Source organism: Bactrocera neohumeralis, chromosome 4 (assembly GCF_024586455.1).
Source record: "Bactrocera neohumeralis isolate Rockhampton chromosome 4, APGP_CSIRO_Bneo_wtdbg2-racon-allhic-juicebox.fasta_v2, whole genome shotgun sequence".
Taxonomy (NCBI): domain Eukaryota; kingdom Metazoa; phylum Arthropoda; class Insecta; order Diptera; family Tephritidae; genus Bactrocera; species Bactrocera neohumeralis.
This window is the reverse complement of record NC_065921.1, coordinates 14,727,005-14,746,959: the sequence shown is the minus strand read 5'-3', so window position 1 is coordinate 14,746,959 and position 19,955 is coordinate 14,727,005. Positions and strand designations below refer to the sequence as shown.

The 19,955-nt window shown below is 37.7% G+C and overlaps 1 protein-coding gene across 3 annotated transcripts in view; it reads right to left on the bottom strand.

Moving 5' to 3' along the window:
* Positions 1-19,955, bottom strand: part of LOC126754752 (protein N-terminal asparagine amidohydrolase) — a 93,182-nt gene that overhangs the window by 3,588 nt on the left and 69,639 nt on the right. For all 3 annotated transcript variants that reach the window (XR_007666419.1, XM_050466838.1, XM_050466837.1), the window contains exons 3-4: positions 1,764-2,234; positions 1,348-1,530 (exon numbers count right to left, since the gene is read on the bottom strand). Coding sequence is in view for 2 of the 3 variants with exons in the window: in XM_050466838.1 (XP_050322795.1) it covers positions 1,348-1,530; positions 1,764-2,016 (436 nt within the window). In the remaining variant the exon portion in view is untranslated. The remainder of the gene's footprint in view (positions 1-1,347; positions 1,531-1,763; positions 2,235-19,955) is intronic.

Here is a 19,955-nt window from a genome sequence, read left to right as displayed (position 1 = left end):
TATATTTTACCTAAATACAGTTAACTTCACCTACAGACATCAGTTAAATTAAAAAATACATATTATAAAATTGAAAAAAAAAAAACCGCTGTTGCCTTCCGTACTCCGTTAATCCAAAGAGAATTTCATGTTCTAAGTTTCGGCGACAACACTTCTCGTGAATATGTTCTAAATGTCCTCTCAGTAATTTTTTTTTGACGAGTAGCTTGAGTTATTTTCCTGAAATCGAGGTAATACTTTCCCACTTGAATTTCGGCTAGCAGGTGAAACTTATATCTGCCAGTTCTTTGCCTTCATATATAAAGTTATACCGCGTAAGGAAAAAGTCCACGAGAAAATTTCGCACAAAAATTTCATTAAAATTTTCTGATCGAAGATCTTCTGTTACATTCTATTGTACCTAACCTTAAAACCACTGAACAGTGTTTAGGTAAATCCAAAGTTATGGTTAGTAATAGAAATATCTCCACAACCGAGTCCCGATTTTGATAGAGTAATATATTATCTAAACCGAAGTCAATAGTCACTTATTGGCTATGGTGGTGCGAGTCGATGTTAGGTCCTCGGAGCGTACCATGTCACGGATACTGGAGACTTGTCGTCTATTTATCACAACATGATATATCTGGTTACGAACTTTTAAATCCGTAGACAGCCAAGTAGCTTGATGAATTTTCCTGTGCTGGAAACTAGTACTGCAGATAACCATAATTCGAGTCCCTGCGAAGTCGATCGGCTTCAACACATTTGGAAAGGTTTCGCCATGGATGCTGAAATTTCCAACTGTCGTACCAAAGATGCCTTCTTGCCCACCCTGGCGTTAAAATCGCCAAGCACAATGTTTACACCGTGACTTAAGCTTTTTGATGTTATCGTCATGAATAGACGACTTGCATTAGTCAAAATCACTTCACGAATTTCCCTAAATGCTTTGTGGCACTTAAATATAGTATTCGTGTGAGACTCTCCAAAACATTTCTTCATTTTCAACGAAACTTGGTTGTACTCATGTGGGAAAAAATTATTTATCGACCAGTCCGGGTCAAATTTGAACATGGTACGTTGTGGTTTGCAAAGAGTTTGCCTAAGGCTAAGTATTTATTTTATATATTTTCTCGATAACTAAAAAGATGATATAGTATTTTTGTTTGCTTAACTAATCTCAATTCGTTCTTTGAAGATATACCCACCTCATTCTTTTAAATTTATTCTCTAAAAACTGTGTCCCTCTAAGCTCATAAAGGTTCAGTTCTTAGTTCAAATAATATTAGACATCTTTTATATAAATATGTTTGTAAGTAAATAATACTAAAAATGCTTTCATTATAAGAAACTCCGTCTACTTACGCATTATGCTGTAGAAAACCTCCTCGCCGTATCCTTGTGGATCTCGGTAGCCACCAATTAATTGCAACTCAATACGTCCCTCTGGATAACCTAAGGCCAACTCTTGGACGCGTGCAACCATTGTGCAGACAGCCTCGTCTATGCCGTTGCCATCGAAGTGCGCCAAAGCCACAGCGCCTGAACCTATGCAACAAAAAGGTACAAAATGTTAAGGGATTAATGATGATGGCGCAAACATAAGAAATACTTTTGTTACAAACACAAATGCTACTCATATAATAAGTAAAATTGCAAGAAAAGTAGTGGCTGATAAAGGAAACCAAACTGCGCATCTTTCATCTTGAGTAAAATGAAGCCAATTTGAACAAAAGCATAAAATTTATTAAACTTGTATGTGCATGTGTGTGCGTATGTACCTGAATGCCTGACCACAACAATAATGCAGGTTGTGGCATCGTCGGCGCCGATAATGTTGATGTTCTTGTCGTGCGGCGCTGCAGCGGCCATTTCACGTTGGCCCACGTAGAGCAGACCAACTGGGCCCACCGATTTTCTTGGTATGGAGAGCAGTTGCTGTGCATAATCTCTGTAAACCGGATGCTGTAGGAAGAGACTGTTTGTGTCCATTGGACAATCGTCCTGTAAGACACCGTTCAATACCAACACCATTCTGTCGTGTCTTGTTCTTTGATTTTTGCTTTTCTTTTGTTATTAAACCCTTAAAAAGGAGTTCTGTTAAGTGCGTTTTGTTGTTGCTGTTCTTTTGTTGAGTATAGGTAGTTTCGTATTTTTGACGTTTCAACGTGTGAGTAGTTAGTGAGAGAGCGTTTTGCTGGTTTCTGCTGTTGCTGTTGGTGTCGTTAATGGTTTTTTAAACCATAGTAATTCTGTAAATAAAGGAAAATATGAATATTTTTATTAGTATATTTATTGCTAGTAACTTTTTATATAATATAAAATTTAAATTTAAAAAGTTAAGGAGGCAGGGGGGCGGCACCAGAGGCTGCGCTGGACGCGCCATTTTGATACACTTTCGTAGAACCTTATGCTTTGCTATTCGGTTTCGAACCATTTAATGCTCTACTTCAATGAAACTACTTATGTCCGTTATGCTTTTTGTGGACAACCATTCAAGGTTTGGTGCCTGATGGGCTCCAAGTATTTTGTGTCGGATTTGTGATAAAGCTGGGCATTCGTATAGGAAGAGTTAAATCTTTCCGTATTGCCTTCTTGCCTGCAGTTGCAGTCGTCATACTTCCGCCATATTTATTTCAAGTTCAAAGTGCTTATAAAGCTCCCTTTTGATCGTTCCTAGCGGGCATAGCCCTGGCTCCGTTTCGGACTCTAAAAAGGCTGCTAGCTTTGCCAACTCGGCCGCCTTTCCGTTGCGGAAAATGTTCCAGTGATTGGAAACCTAAACTATGGACAAGTGTAGTTAAGCTGCCAATAAGCTTAAAGCCTTCCCACAGTTGTTGACTACGTTTGAATTAATCTGTAGTGTCGATCAAGCAAGCAAGGTCGCCTGTGATGTCCGTGTATATGGTAGCTTTCTGTATCCTATCGCAGTTATTCAATAGAACTTCACACTCCCTCTCTATACCTAGTACTTCCGCTTGGAAGATGCCTGGGTTTGGTAGGCGGATAGAAATAGAGGTTTTGAGATAATTGGAGTGTACTCCCGCCGCCTCTGAAGTCCATTTTGAATCCTCGGTGAAGATATAGGTAGTATCTTCCTCCCCTATTATACCTCTTCTTAATTCGCGTTCCTCGTATCAAAGTATCCATTGAATCTAACCTTGAGACGATATAGTCTGATTTACTTATATTTATAGTTAGCTTATTTAGGATGGCGCTTTGTCCCTACTCTTTTTGGCTTCATCCTCCTAATTCCTTAATTGTAATAGCAGTACTTGCCGCTACTTTCAGAGTATACACGTCTCTATGGGTAGCTGATGCAATAGTATATTGAGGGCATTAGTCAGACAGGACTTGATATCCCCAGTAACCCCTGCACAAGCTGCTCTTTGTATTCCATTTAGTTTCCTGATATTATATTGCTTGTTTAATCATGGTCACCAAACCAGTGCTCCAAATGTTAGAATTCATCTACTGACTATATCTGGTTTAAGGCCCCAGTTCCTGCTAAGTATTCTTTTGCAAGTGTAGCAGGCCATGTACGCTTAATTTATTCGTTTTCCAATGTTTATGTTTCAATTCAGTTTGGTATCAAATCGAATTTAACTTTTAAAGTGGAGTACATTCGAAGATATCTTTGATTTGTATTATTCTCTAGGTTTAAAAACTGAAAGAAATGCGTTCAGTTAATAATCTGAATTTAAAAAAAGATTTTTTTTTTCAAATATAACTATTCAAGAATATGTGTACAAGAGGATTTTCAAAATTCATTTTAACTATTTTAATCTTTGCCAGTTGACTTTTTATGTAAATTGTTGATTTCAGAGCTTGTCTCTTGGGATTAGCCCCATCCCAAATTTTTATTTTCCAAATTCAAAATAGGAAAAAGTGATCCAAAAAAAAGTCCCATTTTAGAAAAAAAACCCTCTGTCTTTTTTTTTTGGTTTGACAATAGGAATCATGGGTATTTTTTTTAGAGCGTGCTGCAATCATTTTCCATTCTAAAATTAACAAATAACTAATAAAAAATGGATGTAAAAATATCAAATTACCATGCAACATGCACACATTGTAAACAAATTCCATCACACCCTCTGTAACAAAATAATGCTGCTGCAATCAAGTCGCCATAAACGAAACGAACTATCAAATTACCATGCAACATGCACACATTGTAAACAAATTCCATCACGTAACAAAATAATTTCTTTTTGCTCCCAATATTTACTTATTCAGAAATTTTTACTTATTCAGAAATGCAAAGAGATTAAACTGACGTTATCTCTATTTCTCTCAATTTGATGGCATCATCGAAGTAATTTATATCACAAAATGAGGTTTTTCGTTAAGAGAAAAAAAAATTTGAAAAAATCGTTTTTTTAAATGTTTTCGAAGTTACACGCAAATTTGAAAAGGCGTTTCAGAGTGCTTGGAAGTGCATGCCAAACTTTAAACGCATTTTTCTCAAAATGGTGTTTTCGAAGTCGGTGACCAATATTATTCGAAAACGGCTAAGCCGATTAGTCTCAAATTTTAACACGAGCTTCTTAGATATATTTTTTTAGCAATTAATCGAAGATGTTTTCTCTCCAATAAGTATTTTTTTCTAAAGTCCGAAAATTCGGTCAAAAATCGATTTTGTTTTTGGAAAACTGCCATTTTGTCAAAAAATTTTATTTTGTCATTCCTTCGATTAATTACTAGATTTAACATTACTTTAGCGAAATCTGTTTGGTTTTTTAATTTCAGAGGACCCAGTTCAGAGATATAGTGGTCAACGCAAGTCGTCTTTCTTGACAGGAGCACCCGGAGATCAGTTGTAGTTCACTTCCTTTCTAATACAAAGTATTCGAATATAGTTAAAAGATAAAATAATATATGTATATATTTTTGCATCAATAAATTGAAAAGTTTTTTCAGGAAAAATTCAGGAATATTCGCTTTTTTCGGTCTTTCTAACTGTATATTAAAAGCGTTGTTATAGCGAAATACTACACAGTATGGAATTCGTATTTTTCAGTGATGGCTGCAAGCGATCAGCTTTATGTTAGAGATAAAGCAATGCCCAACTCAATTAGAATTCTTTTAAGAACTTAAAAGACGACTAGCGATATTAGTTATTGCTTATGGTTTCTGCAAATTTTTTATACATATACAATATGAAACCGCAAATAATTTTGTGTGAATGAATATACTTGTAAGCGCGTAAGCGGTTTCTACGCCAGTAAAGAAGAAGAATAATAATATAACTTTATGTGCTGTCACTTCTAAACCCAACACAACACATTCATAAATGCATAAACCAAGAACGGAAGACTAATATTTGATTTCGGCATATACATACTATACATACATATATACCAACATGTATATCTGCAATAAAGTACTTTTCAATTTGCATCCTCCAACGGACACATTGGACACCAGCGGTGCAGATATTGGTACACACAAGGCATCAGGCAACAACGAAGTGCTACCGCGGACGAGCGCAGCCTACAGTGGTCTAATGTGCTATCTTGGCCCAGTCCAAGGCAAAGGATGCACTGACGATGGGCTTGAAGTAAGTCCAAAAAGATACACGACTCAAGGTGTTTATGTTTGTTGGTGCTTACAAATGTATCATAAACTTATTTTCATACTAATATTCAAACAAACAAAAATACCCCGTGGGAAAAAGAAAGCAAGTAAAAAGTTAAAATTTTATTCTCTGAAATAATTGAAGGTTGGTCTTTAGACATTTTTAGTGGTATACTTAGCTTTCGAAAAAATGGTCGGCATTTTAAATTGCTCCTAAGCCGCAAAAAAGTAACTTAAAAGCCACGTAGAACTTAAAAAGCAAACTAATCCTAGTCTAAAATATATTTCTTTTACAAATTTTAATGCGCAGGCTCAATACCAAGCCATTTCAGGGAGAAAATCTCGATTCCTTCCTGGCTTCAAATAAACAAATGAATATTGAACACGAACACGGCCCATTTTGAATGTCCTCTGGCTTATATAAAAATTAAATGTATGCCAAACACAAATCAGCTGATCTCCACTAAGCTTACAAATTATCAATCAGCTGATGCATGATGTATAGAAATTTTCTGCAGGGTACGCAGTTCTCCATTCGCATATAAAAATACTTAAATTCAACTTTTATTTCTGCGTTAAGTGCCTACATATGTAGGTGTGTGGAAAATTTGTGGCTCGTTGATTCACATGTTTGATAATAATTCCTGGTGCTGTCCATTGTTACCGCGCTGCGTAGCTGCTGCAGCTTCTAGTTCCTTGTGCGCAGCTGCTGTACTTGCTGATTTTGGCGCTCGTATCGTAAATATGTTATGTCTTCATATTAAAAATTTGTCATTGCCTCATATCTTTGTAAGGATGCTGCGGCTGCGACGTCCATAAACTACTTTGCTGTGAAGCTCCACTCGTGTTTTACCATCCTGCTTCACTCCCTTTCTTTCGGACTGCTCGTTTCTTTGGCTGAATTATGCCAAATTGAAAACGGCTGCGGTTGCCTCGGCGAAGGTGGCGATGAAGATGGTGTGAAAATTTATGTTTTACATGTCGTTGAAATTAAAATTGAATTTATTGTTATATGACAGTGGCACATTGGGTATATAGTGGATTCATATGCCTGGAAGAATGCATGTGTTTGTATGTTTGTTTATATAAAAAAAATTTAACAGATAGCGTAGGTGAGCGTTTCCACAATTTATTTTTATAGGTTCTTCTGCAATGTTGTATTTTTATACTCTTGCAACATGTTGCCACAGAGTATAATAGTTTTATTCACCTAACGGTTGCATGTATCACCGAAAACTAGCGAAATAGAGAACGGGTTTTTCAATAAGAGCGCTCGAAAATATTTTTGAATAAGACAAAAATGGTTTGGGAAGTCGATTTCTTTTGCATGGCCAACACGGCACTCTTGCAAAAGTCCAGACGCTGAACCCAAGTTTCGACGGTTTTTAAGCATAAATTGGCCGGTACTGCTGCAATTTCATAATCAATATTCGTACGAAGTTCATCAATCGTCGCTGGCTTGTTAGCATAGACCATAGACTTAACGTAACCCAACAAGAAATAGTCTAACGGCGTCAAATCGCAAGACCGAGCCAGCTAATTAATGGGCCATTTCATGAGATAACACGTTCACCAAACTTGGTTTTCAATAAATCGATTGTGACATCGCTGAAGATGATTTTTCAATCCAATTGGGGCCAATAATAAATCACGTAGCGGTAGCGATTCTCATTTTCAATAACGTGTAATTACGGAAGAAGTGTAATTTTTTCGGGATGCATATGGTGACCAATACGTCAGATTACTGCCTGACTAATAAACATTGACGACGATTCTGAAGTGGTCAATGAAAATCCGGATCATTTTCAAGTTCTTGCAGCCCAATTCAATTTGATTCTTGTCAAGGATGTAGACCAAGTTCTTTTCGCAAAATTCCCCATAACGACGTCACGCTTGAGAACGACGTGTGAAAAACTGTTTTGGGTCTGCCTCAATTGATGCGTTAGCGGCTGCAAAATTCTCGACACTACGGGCACTTCTTTGTCTCACTGGCACGGGAACATTTTGTACTGGGCCTGTGAATTCAAACTTTTCCACTAGACGCTCAATTGTTGATCTGACAGGATGATTATGACGACAATAAATTGAATTTAGCGCTCTTAAAGTTGAGGCCCTGACTCCAAATTTCGGTAGTAAATTTTAATAATTTTTAGTCGTTGTTTGATGGTATATCTTTCCATGAGGAAAAAAACAAACCTTCCTGAATAGAAATATCAAAAGAGCGGAAAAATATGGCGTCGTTTGCTGTCCCTATCGGTCTACTTTTGTAGTGTCCCTATTGAGAAACACTAAATTTTCAGCTCATTTTTTCGAAAACAAATGTATACGAATCGTGCCAAAAGAAAAATGAGCACTGATTCCCAAAATTTTGTTATGCCGATCTTTGACTTTCCCAGGAAAATTCTTTCGATCCAATTTTACTTCACGAAATAATTGTCTCACAGCTGTGAAGGTTAAATCCAACTACAAAACCGTTAGCTTCAAAGAATCAAAAATGGGATTTGCCAGAACTATTTTCTCAGCATTGGACCGACTTTCCAGAGCATTGCCTCCAGCTATATTTCTTTAAATCTTTCTAAGTATGACACAGACACTTTTTTCTCATGCAAAGCACAGAATTCTTTGGAATACAGCTTAAACAAACCTGACAGCTCAATTATATTGAAATTACATTATTAGAAGCCTAGAGCAAAATCACAAGCTCGAGCGGAATTCGTTCTTCTTTTTAGGCACGCTAACTGTGGCGCATCTAACATGTGAGTTACAATTTTATGGCTCTTGGCAATGATGACGTCTTTACGAAAAAAGTTGTCATGATGCAAACAGCCACCACAGAAGACTCACTACAAAAATTTGCTATGAGCATATGCAGTCTCATGTCAACAATTTATGGCACAAACGAGCCATAGAAGCATTATATTTACTATGACTGGAGCATCCAACTGCATTTGTATATTATATGTTATTTAGATATGAAGCTCCCCAGCCTTAGTTGGCTTGGTTGAAGGCAGGCAAGTTTGAATATTTGCTCGTCTAGTTCTATCTTATTGCTGCGCCAACTGTTGCCTATGGCTGCGCGCCCAGCTCCAGCGAGATATGGAGCACGAGCACACGGCTCGACGTTTGAATGGGTGCATGTCAGCGGCGACAGGCTCATTCTTCTCTTCGTTCGTCTATATAGTAAACTCTATACATATATTGTTTGCGATGTACGGGTATGTCTGTCTGTTGGTGGATTCGTGTGTGCCACTGCGCTGCGGTCAATTGTTGCGGTGACATTTTTATTAAATTATTGAAGAAAATTGTTGACTTGTGCTCTTAATTGTTATTAACTGTTCAGATGATTGTTGATTTTACATAAATACATACATACAGATACAGAGTTCTACATATGTATTACAAATTTACATACATATGAGCTTGTCTGTTGATTCTCATTCACATTCAGTTTGTGTCACTTGCAGTTGTTGTTGCTTCTGAAATTGTTTATATGGTGTCATCGATTGACACTTTTATTCATTGATTGTCACAAACATTCGCCCAATTGCCAGTACTCTGTAGTGGTCCATCTAAAATGATTAGACGCGCTAATTGGTGATACAATGTGCTTCTAATTGAATTTCACTGTCTGCAATGTATCGTAATAGGCAGTCAACAAGGCCTTAAGATTAAAAAAAAATCATATTTTCATTAGACCACTTGGCTTCGGTTCCACACGATTGACTCCGTGTTCGTCGGTCCTGCGTGAACACCGAAGAAAAATCTCTTGGCCTCGTTTCCACACGACTAACTCCGTGTTCGTCGATTCTGTGTGAAGACAGTCCATTCCCTGAGCGAAACAGTCGATTAGTGTTATATTTTGTAGGGGTTCTAAATGGGCACTGTCCGATCGAGATTCATGCAGTAAGATGGAATGTCTTACCAGCCAGAAGCACCTCGGATCTCATTCCTTTAGACATCGTGAAGTAATAGTGGAAATAGAAATAATACACTAAGCAGATTTGAGATAGGTTCAGGGCGTTTTTGCCGATAGCTGATATCCAACTACATGAGTTTTTTCTTTGGCATCACAAAGGACTGTACATAACAGTCTAAGCTTCATTCCGCCGTAGTTACTAAGGGATCAGTCGTCTAATCTGATCTAACCCAAACATATTCGGTATGAGTGTAAGCAGAAGCCGTCCTTAAAAGTCTATATTCTCTGATTCCGACATGTCCGATGATATCATGGGTTTTGAAGTTTGTGAAATTTCCACGCCGAAAGTTTGCTAAAGTATTAACGTCAATTTGCCAGATCGAAGCTAACGATCGTATTTTCGAGAATATCTGTAACCGCATCGATCCAGGTCTAATCTAAGATGAGCTTACAATGTCTGTACCTGACTAAGACCTTACTGTAAGTTCAAGACTGAGCAATATCAGTCATTTTATAAGTTCAAAGTATACTCGTACAACCATTAAAATCTGTATCTACTTTTTAGTTCTGGGTGTGAATATTTGAATAAAGAACCACGGCGATGAAGCCTATGAAGTTGTCTGTTGGATCTGGTCGACGGAAAAGCTCGGCAAAAAAGGCATGAGTATCGAAATAAATATAAAGGAGCTGGTTTTCGTAAAAGCGGTGCGGTTCTCTTCTGCTTAGTTCGGATTCGACTTCTTTCATCCTAAAACTGCGATCTCTAAGCAACTCATTGGATCTCATTTATCAATTAGCTATCAAATTGATGAAAAAACTAACAATGCTTGCCACAGTTCGTTGTCCACAAAAGCAATATCTGCTGGAGGCAATCTCATATCTATTGGTAACATTCCAACCGCCACCTACTGATACAATGCCTACAGCCCACAAGGTTCTCGTAAGCTTCTATTTAAACAATTCTTTATTCGTGTCTTCCTCACGGATCTGCTTGAAAATTGCATATGACAAGTGCAATTGAATTATTTACTTTGGCGCAGCGTTAAATTGATTGAAATCAAATCGAGTTAAAGTTCAGTGGAAGGCAAAAACAAAATCAAAATAAAATTGGAAAACACAACAAAGGCAACAAAAAAGCAAAATGCAGAGAAATACTATTTATTTGAAAGAAATGGAGGTATTTGTGGCGGCTTAAGCAGGCAGCAGCATGGAGGTTGCAGGTTGGAACCACGAATAAAACCAACTACTTAGCAATTTTCTGCACGTTCGCCTCTTGGCAGATGTGGTGGATTGTGATTGCAACGCTGCGGGACGTGCAGAGCGAGCGATACGCTGATGATGTGGCGTATAGGCTCGCATAAAAGCCCACTATGAGCGCTAAGTAAATAAGGTAATGGCAAAAACAACAGTTGGCATCCGCATATAGAGATATTTCTATACTTATATCTATATATATATACAATGTGTGTTTCATTATTTATGCACGTCGTAGCTGTAAATATGTGAGACGCAGCGGCATTAGCTGGTGATGCGGAAGAAAAGGAAGGCGGTGTTGGGCCTCTGGAGCTGAGGTGGCGGCGCAGGAGTTGTTGCCAGCCAGCGCATCAGGCGGCAGTAAAATGAATGCAACAAAGTATGACTGCACAATCGCGCGAGCGAGTCGCAGCAACATCAGCATCGCCATCAACAGCAGTAACAACATGTTCCCGCAAATGAATTCATATTCGTACATGCATGAAGAATTGCCGGCAATTGGCGGGTGCGCTGGTTGATGCGGCGAAGGCTGCTGCCTATGCTGCCGCCTGCTCACATAGGAGCGGCACATTGGCTGTTGTGCTGCCACTTTGTGCAAAGAGCTCCTCACGACAAGATCTGAGAAATATTAGCTTATCCAGTACGTACTCAGCCTCTTGAATTTTTATGGACCGTGAAGTTGCTGTGTGGAACATGAAGTCTTAGAACTAATCCATACAAACTTCTAATAGTTTTATCAACCTTTAGTACGTAAGCATGGCTTCTTCTTTATTGGCTTAGACGCCGCCCGTATAACCACGTATTGCCGAGTTTACAACAGTGCGCCAGTCGTTCTTCCTCTTGCCGTTTGGTGCCAATTGGAGATTCCAAGTCTTTTCAACTGAGTGGATGTCTTCTTCTTCTCCTGCGACGGGTACTGCGTCGAATACTTTCAGAGCTGTAGTGTTTTCATCCATCCGGATGACATGACCTAGGCTGCGTAGACGTTGTCTTTTAATTCAATGTCGTCGTATATCATCGACTGCGGTATTCGCCGTTGCCAACGCGCAAAAGACCATAAATCTTTCGCAGAACCTTTCTCTGGACAACTCGTTACGTCGACTCATCACATGTTGTCATCGTCCATGCCTCTGCATCATATAGCTGGACGGGGATGATAAGTGACTTGCAGAGTTTGGTCTTTATTCTTCGGGAGAGGACTTTGGGTTTTTAGGAACTACAAATTACGGACTTGTTATGGTAAGTAGAAAAATGTATTTAGATTAAAAGATTATTTTATAAGATTCAAAATTTTAGCTTGCTTTTATTTCAGTTTTATATTTTTCAAGTTTTATTTTCAGTCTGGCAACGCTGTTACCAATTAAATTGAAGAAGAAAATTATTTTATAAGATTCAAAATTTTAGCTTGCTTTTATTTCAGTTTTGTATTTTTCAAGTTTTCATTTTCAATCTGGCAACGCTGTCACCAATTAAATTGCCTAAAATCAACAAGCAACAAATCTTCCACCAAATAGAGATGAATTCCTCGAAAATGCAATAGCAATCTAAAGAATTATATGCATACAACCACAACAACAACAACAAAACTACAAAAATACTTAGGAGTATGAAATAGAAGACACGCTTCGCCTTCGGAGGCACGTCAGACTGTTTGCGCCGGCGCACGTACCTTAAAATTCAGAAAGATAAATATGTATAAATACGTCTCCGTATATTTCCACATATTAGAAGGCAGAGCAATATCGCACAACACCGTTATAATGCCTAGGCTACACAATAAACAATTGTTTAAGGCCCAACAAGTTCGCAATGGACTGATTTCTTCAAAAGTGCAACAGCAACAAACACTATCTATAAACATGAGCATGTAAGAATGTGTGCGTACATATGTACGACGCCGCAGGCCACAGGCGATCCATGGCAACACAACAATAACACAACATTGGCAATAAAATAACGCGAGTTGGCAACAAAATGTGGCGCGTACATGAATAAAACGGCAATAGTTGCAACTGTAGCGGCAGCGGCAGCAACAGCAGTACGACAAGCCGCCGCAGCCGCAACAGCAATAAGCAATAGACAACAACAGCAATTTCGGCCGTGATCATGCATGAATCTCGATTAGATATTCGACGGGAAATAATTTGAAAATGATGACAGTTTGAGATATGAGGACAACAAAAGCGCAAACAAAAACTGACATAGAGGCTGCAAACAGCAACAGCAACAACAACAGCAGGAAAATAAAATAACGTAGATAAACCAGCAGCGTACGAATAAGCTCATAAAAAGTGAAATAAATCCACTCGAACGAAGCCAAGCTAAACGGAAGAGTCAGTGGCAAGCTGCCAAGAAGGGCTTGGAGAGCAGCACCGGTGCGACCGCCAACAACATTATATGCTCCATGAATAAGTACACACAATAAACCACAAAAATGAAATAATGCCAAATGGTAGCGCAGAGCTCAACGCAAGCGTATAAATGAAATTGAAAAGAGGAAGCAAAAGAGGGCTTGCGCGCATGCGCACTGCAATTTGGCATGCAGTCAGCAGCCAGCAGCCGTTGCAGCGTCAGCTTCGCCATAAAGAAACTTGTGGCTGCGCTCACTCCTCAACTTCTGCTTAATCCGCCACTATAACCGCAATCGCTTGCTGTTGGAGCGTTTTATCGGCTAGGCCGATTGGCTTGGTGGTGGTACCTGGAAGCGTTTCGGCATTTCGTTATTACGCCCGCGTGCTACAGTTCGGATCGTGCCACAACAATGGCACTCGTGCAACCACAACAAACCACCAATGGCACACGACGTTCGCCATAGCGAAACTTCTCCGAAACAGTGTCATTTTGTGTGTGGAGAGAGAGATGCATTTGCTTTGATTGCAATAAGCGATGTTGGCGATGACGATTTTCATTTCCTCAAAACAAAAATAATGCAAAGTAAAAAAATCGAAATCATTGAAGGAGGCAAAGATATTTGTGGTCGCCCGCCGTGAACTAGATAGTAAATCGTATTGACAGCCGTCGCGCGGCAAGTTCGTCAGCATTTCGGGCACCCGTTCTGCATGAACGGTGTAATGTGAAGCGAATGAAAAAAAATAGTAGTCATCGACTTTTGATAATTGATAGCGCGCTGATGGCGGTCAAAGATTTAATGTAGTCTTTGAGTGGGTTTTGAAACTTTTAATGACATCTGCCGAGGTATGTAGTTATCTACAGCGCTTTGCTGTTGAAGATTCATAAAAAAATGAAAAAATAAAGTAAGAGCAGTAAATATAAAAGAAAACATTGATTTACGCGTTTTAGGTTTCTACTTGTAAAATATACCATCTGATCAAAATTGACCCGGACTGATCAAACTAAAGCTGTTACAATACATTTTCATTCGTCATATGCTGCTGTGCTGCCGCTTCGTGCAAAAAAAAAATTTTATTTCGTATTTGGTAGAACATACCATCTGATCAAATTTGACCCGGACTGATCAATTTAAACTTTTGCAATACATTTTCGTTCATCAAATGCATCATTATTTGTGACGAGCGGAGGTTTATGAATTTGACTTCAAACCCGTACAACAATCTATCGAATGGTGCTTCAAAAATGAAACCGGCTTTGATAAAGCTAACGAGTATTTCTTTCGGCAGGAAGTCTCTCAGAAAACCATTAACCATTCGAAGCGGTTTAATACTTGTAGGACAGGGAGGAATATGGGAAACTCGGTTAAATACTATCCAAATATTTCTGTTTTCCACATGTAGACTAATAAACAAGGCATTACGAAATATGAAAAATGCATCGACAAATCGTCTTGAAACTAACACAAATCTTCTTAAGGTTTTTTCCCCTCTAGTACACCCCGGTTTCTAGTCTACATAATTGGAAGAAGAATTATTTGATGAATATTCTACGCTGCTGTCTTATATAATAAGTACCACTCGGATTCTTCATCATCAAATCATCAGGAATCATAAGTAGACTTTGGAACTGCTCTCCCTTGGATATTCACATAACATATAGCCTTTTAAGGTATCTAAATGTTATCACCTCGAACCTTTTGTTTTTAAATTCGATTTAAAATACTATTTTGATATATTAATCAAGGAATTTCTAAACTTTCAAACTTTCCTTGGTAAGTTTAGTAAAAAATCGCTCTCAAACTATTATGATTTCTATTACCAAACATTTTTCCAACGGCTTTTTGAAATTGAGTTATAGAGGGGTCTCCAAAACCACAGCTATAAATTAAAAAGTGAGAAAATGTAACGGAAACCTTAACAAATAGAACTACTCTCACCCAGAACCGAACAAACACCACGAACATGGAAGCGTATAGCTGGAAATATAACAGAAAAAGAGACTTTCAATGTCAATACTCTACATAAGTTCCTCCCTGAACCTAAATTATGCGGAAAACTGATTTCAATTACCGGCTTGTAGATTCAACAGCCTTAGGCTAGAACCATAGTGCAACGTGGAGCATGCAAGGAAATTAATTAAATTAATGATTTGCATAACTTTGTGAACCCAACTCTTGACGCAAGTGGGTACTAATGAAGAATTTGCTATCATCAATAAACAAAAAAAAAGTTATCTGAGACAGAAATAGGCAATTACACGTGTAGTATCGATGTACTCAACCAGCCGAGAAACAAGTTGAGACAACTAGTTTAACACTAATAGGTACAACAACAAACAAACAAACGCAAATTACCTGCCGCAAACCAACCAATCAACCAGGCGATCAAACGTCAATTAAGCAACGACGATCAACGACAATCACTTGAGTTGTTGGACAACTTGTGCAAATGATATGTTACTGGCGCTTATGTCTTGTTGATCGGACGCCGATAGAATGACGATCGTTATACGTCGATCAATTTGTCCGCATCTCGGCAGAAACAAAGGCAGTGATGGCGATATTTATGCACATATATACATACATACAGCATGAAGTGAAGTGTGCTGCGCGTGCACATGCGTGGATGACGACGGTGTTCGTAAACATGTAATGATCGGCGCTCCAAGTGATCATAAATTGGCTCAGAGAGGGGCGAAGGCAATTTTTTGCCAGAATTAAATTGTAAATAATTGTAGTAATTTAGTTATGGAATTATGTTTCCAGTAACCAGTATATCGGTTTCAGTCTCTTGAGAAGTCTATTAGTTGTTCGGTTTCTTCCACGTGCCGCAGTTGCCACACATAAATACCATAAATAATCTATTCATATTTACCGTCAACAATTAGCGGTTTTTATTAAAATTTGCATGAAATATGCGTACGAAATTGTTTAATGAAACATTTCTAGAACTCAATATGAATTTATTGCTTGATTTTAAATAGCCACTAAAAATTATATGAATGCAAATAACAGGTGATCCAAGTGGAGGTATTATTTTCAATAGCCTTTTTTTGATCGGGTTAAGCTGGTTGGGGTTTATTCAGTATTGTTTTATTCGCGCGCTCGTTCAACTTATGGTCAATATAATCGGTCTACTGAGCGTATTATTCGCAACGCCATCACCCATCTTGAGACCCAGCATTCATTACTGGATAATATTCGATCGGATAGACCACATCCAACACGCAGTGAAGAAAATATAGCAGCCGTAGCTGAGAGTGTGCACGAAGGCTGTGGACAGTCGATTCGGCGCCGTTCGCAGCAACTCGGACTGACGTATGGAACGACTTGAAAGTGTACAAAATACAGCTTGTGCAAGAACTGAAGCCGTTCGACCTTCCCAAGCGGCGTCGCTCCATTTTATGGGTTCTTGAAAAGATCCAAGAAGATCCGAGGTTTTCGAGCCAAATTTTGTTCAGCGAAGAGGCCCCTAAAAAAAAATATCTCGCATTTGGGACAAAGACCAACCTGAAGAGATTCAAGAGCCATTTCATTCACAATAAATAACGAGTTGGTGTGGTTTGTGAGCAGGTGGAATCAAACGTACCATTAATGGCGAGTTGGCTTCAATAAGACCGCGCCACTTCTTACACATCCCATGATATCACACAGACTTTTTCCTGTGGGAATATGTAAAGTCTAAAGTTTATGCGAACAATTCCGCTTCGAATCAGGCCTTGGAGCAAAAGATCACCAGTCGAAATGCTCGAACGAGTCACTGAAAATTGGACTCAACGGATGGGCCATTTGAGAAATAGCCGCGGCCAACATTTGAAAGAGTTAATCTTCAAAAGAAAAAAAATTCCAAAGAATGTTCTTTTGAATGATAATAAAGATTCCCTATTAAATTTGAATTTTGTGTGTATTTTCTTTAAAAATGGTGGGAGCTTCGAAATGAATCACTGTCATACAAACTGACCGATCAAACTGAATTCTTCGTACAGAAAACTTTTTTTTTACAATCTCCGAACAAAGTATTCAGATCAGACCACAATAGCATATGGGTGCCATATAAACTGATCGATCAAAATCAAGATAAAGACCTTTTTTTTATTGATTCATACTGCAAAAGCTTATAAGGATATCAATTTCTTATTTTTCTATTCAATTTGGCGAAACAAATTTCCCACAAAAATTAACAAGTAAAATACTCGTATATAGTATATACCGTTAATCATGTGGCAGGACCATTTAAGTTTTTCTCAATTGCTCCACCCCTCATTCTGTTCATACATTCTACTTGGCAAATCGTTCAGTGCTCGTAAACGAGGGTATTGGCGTAAAATACGCTATTCATTTAAACCTTTCATAAAATTTATAACACGAACTCATAAAGCAGCCACTTAATCAACGACAAGAAATTATTCATTAATATTTGTAATATAAAGTCGGAATAGTGCTATATATAATATTTAGGTATACCAATAGAGGCTCTGTAGGAAAATGTTGGATTGTGAGGGAAGAATGGGTTATGTTCGCATACTTTTTTTTTAATAGTAGAAAGTGAAGTAAACTAGTCTTTTTGATTTTAGATGTTGGTGAGAAGGGGATTGTGATTTTATGGACTTTATCAACGACTACGAAGTTTAGAAAATTAGTATAGGTATTACGTAAGAAATAAAGATTTTATGAGATGTAATGATGTTAGAGAATCTTTTTCACCAAAAGTTTTCTTTACACACTTGAAAATCACTTTTTAATAACTTTGAAACTCCTTTTGAAAGAAGTCTTAACAATAAAAATATTTCTTCAATATTCATATAGCAATACAGAAAGTAGATATTAAGGCCGTTGAATCTTGCCTATCTGAGTCCCTGGCGAATCGTCGATGCATCGACTATCACTCCTGTTACATCACTAAGGCCTGTTTTAATATTTTTGACGAGAATTTCAAGCGATCCAGTATATAAGACCGTCGAATAGGTCTGTCTTGGACGACAGTCGTCTTTCGGACTCTTCCAAATCCTTTTTTTGCGGGCAAAAGAACACTTCTTCTGAAATTTTGTGATGAAATCTGCTACAGTAAGACTACTGTATCCTAAATCCTGAATCTTAAAATGCTGGATATTTGTTTGCAACTTTGATTCGGTTGCGATAAGTCTATTATATGATCTTTAGTGACATCAGTCATTTTGAACATTTTATAAAAAACAATTTATATTTTACTGATACAAATTTTTGCAGCACTATCTACCATATACAAGAAAAAAATCGATATCTCCACACAATGACCAATTTTGACAACTAAAATGACTAAAATTTTGGGTGAATTTCAACTTTCAAGAATTAACTTTTCGACCAGGAGGCCTTAGTACAGACAATAGCTTTCTCTGTAGTTTTGTGCTTGGAGAAGGAATCATGTCAGCAGAAGGAATCAGAAGAACCTTTTTATGGACGTCAAAAATGACATGTAACTCGAAAAATATTAAATTTAGTTTAAACATTTTATTGTGTATTTTGAAAATATTTATAAATATACTTTTAAATTGTCTTCTAATTACTCTCTTTTGAAGTGCAATATTTTTAGAAAAAAAAAACCTTAAAAAGTGCATACAAAATTTCAACAAATTTTCCCACATGGTCTTAACTTTACTCTCACTTTATGGTAGAATTTGACCACCACACCAATCAGCCAGCGAGCTAGCCAACTAGCCACCGCCGACCAATCGGTTCATATTACAACACCGCATTAACTAGCCAACCGTCCCGTTGGCTGAACAACTATCAATAAACACACATACAACTACATATTTAAATATATAATTATATATGTATATATATCTATGTAAGTTAATATGTATAGCATGGCGGGCCAGTGCGGCCGTAAATAACACCTCAAGTGAAAAATCGGAATCAATTATTCACAGCAACTGCCAGTTTTATTGGCAATTTATGTCAGGCGCTTATGCATAATTTCTATTAATAATATTGTCAAATGATTTATTAACTGCGTTATTGAATTGCAATTTTACATTAACAAACATACACACCTATATAAAGCGCCTGCTTACATAATAGCCTACATATACATACATATGTATATTTGTATATATAGTAAGGAGCAGACACCCATTATAACTGAGAGCGCAGCAGAGGACGTCTAATTCCCAGATTAACGAATCACGTTCGGACGACTTGTAAGCTCGTACATTTTATAAGCGTGGAAAAGGCGATATGAGATGAATGTTCATAGGCAGCGAGTTTGACTTTAATAGCTTCATTAAAGTGTTCAGAAGGTGGAATAAGTGGGATCGTGCCCAAAGAATTATTGTATATTGCTTTTGTATGCGATTTTAGTATGAGTTGAAAATGAGGCTGAGAGAAATCGAAATATGAGGATTTTTATAATATTTATTAGAATACATTTTGAAAGCAATTTAATAATTTTTATAATTCGCAATTTATCAAACCCATACGGCAACAAAAACAAATACATATTAAATATCGAAAATCGCTTTGTTGTTTTTCGAAATATTTTCCATTAAGATCTACTCCCTTCAGCATGCTTTTGGAACAATTGTCGAAGCACTTTTGCCACTCACAAATTGAGGTGTCTCCAAAACATGCTTTGTGTACGCATCAATCGCCTCCTCAGAAGTCGAGGACGTTGACCTCTTAGTTTATCTTTTACGTACGGGAATAAAGAGAAGTCATTTGTTGCCATGTTAGGATTATAAGAAGGATGACTCATCAAACCGATGTTTTAGTGTTTGAAAAAGCAGTTATTTCAGTCGATGTGTGAGAACTCGCTTTGCCGTGGTGAAGAGTGATCAGTCTTCGGCGGTAGGTTTTCGTCATTTCTTGAAAGACAACTACCAAACAATTTATCACTCA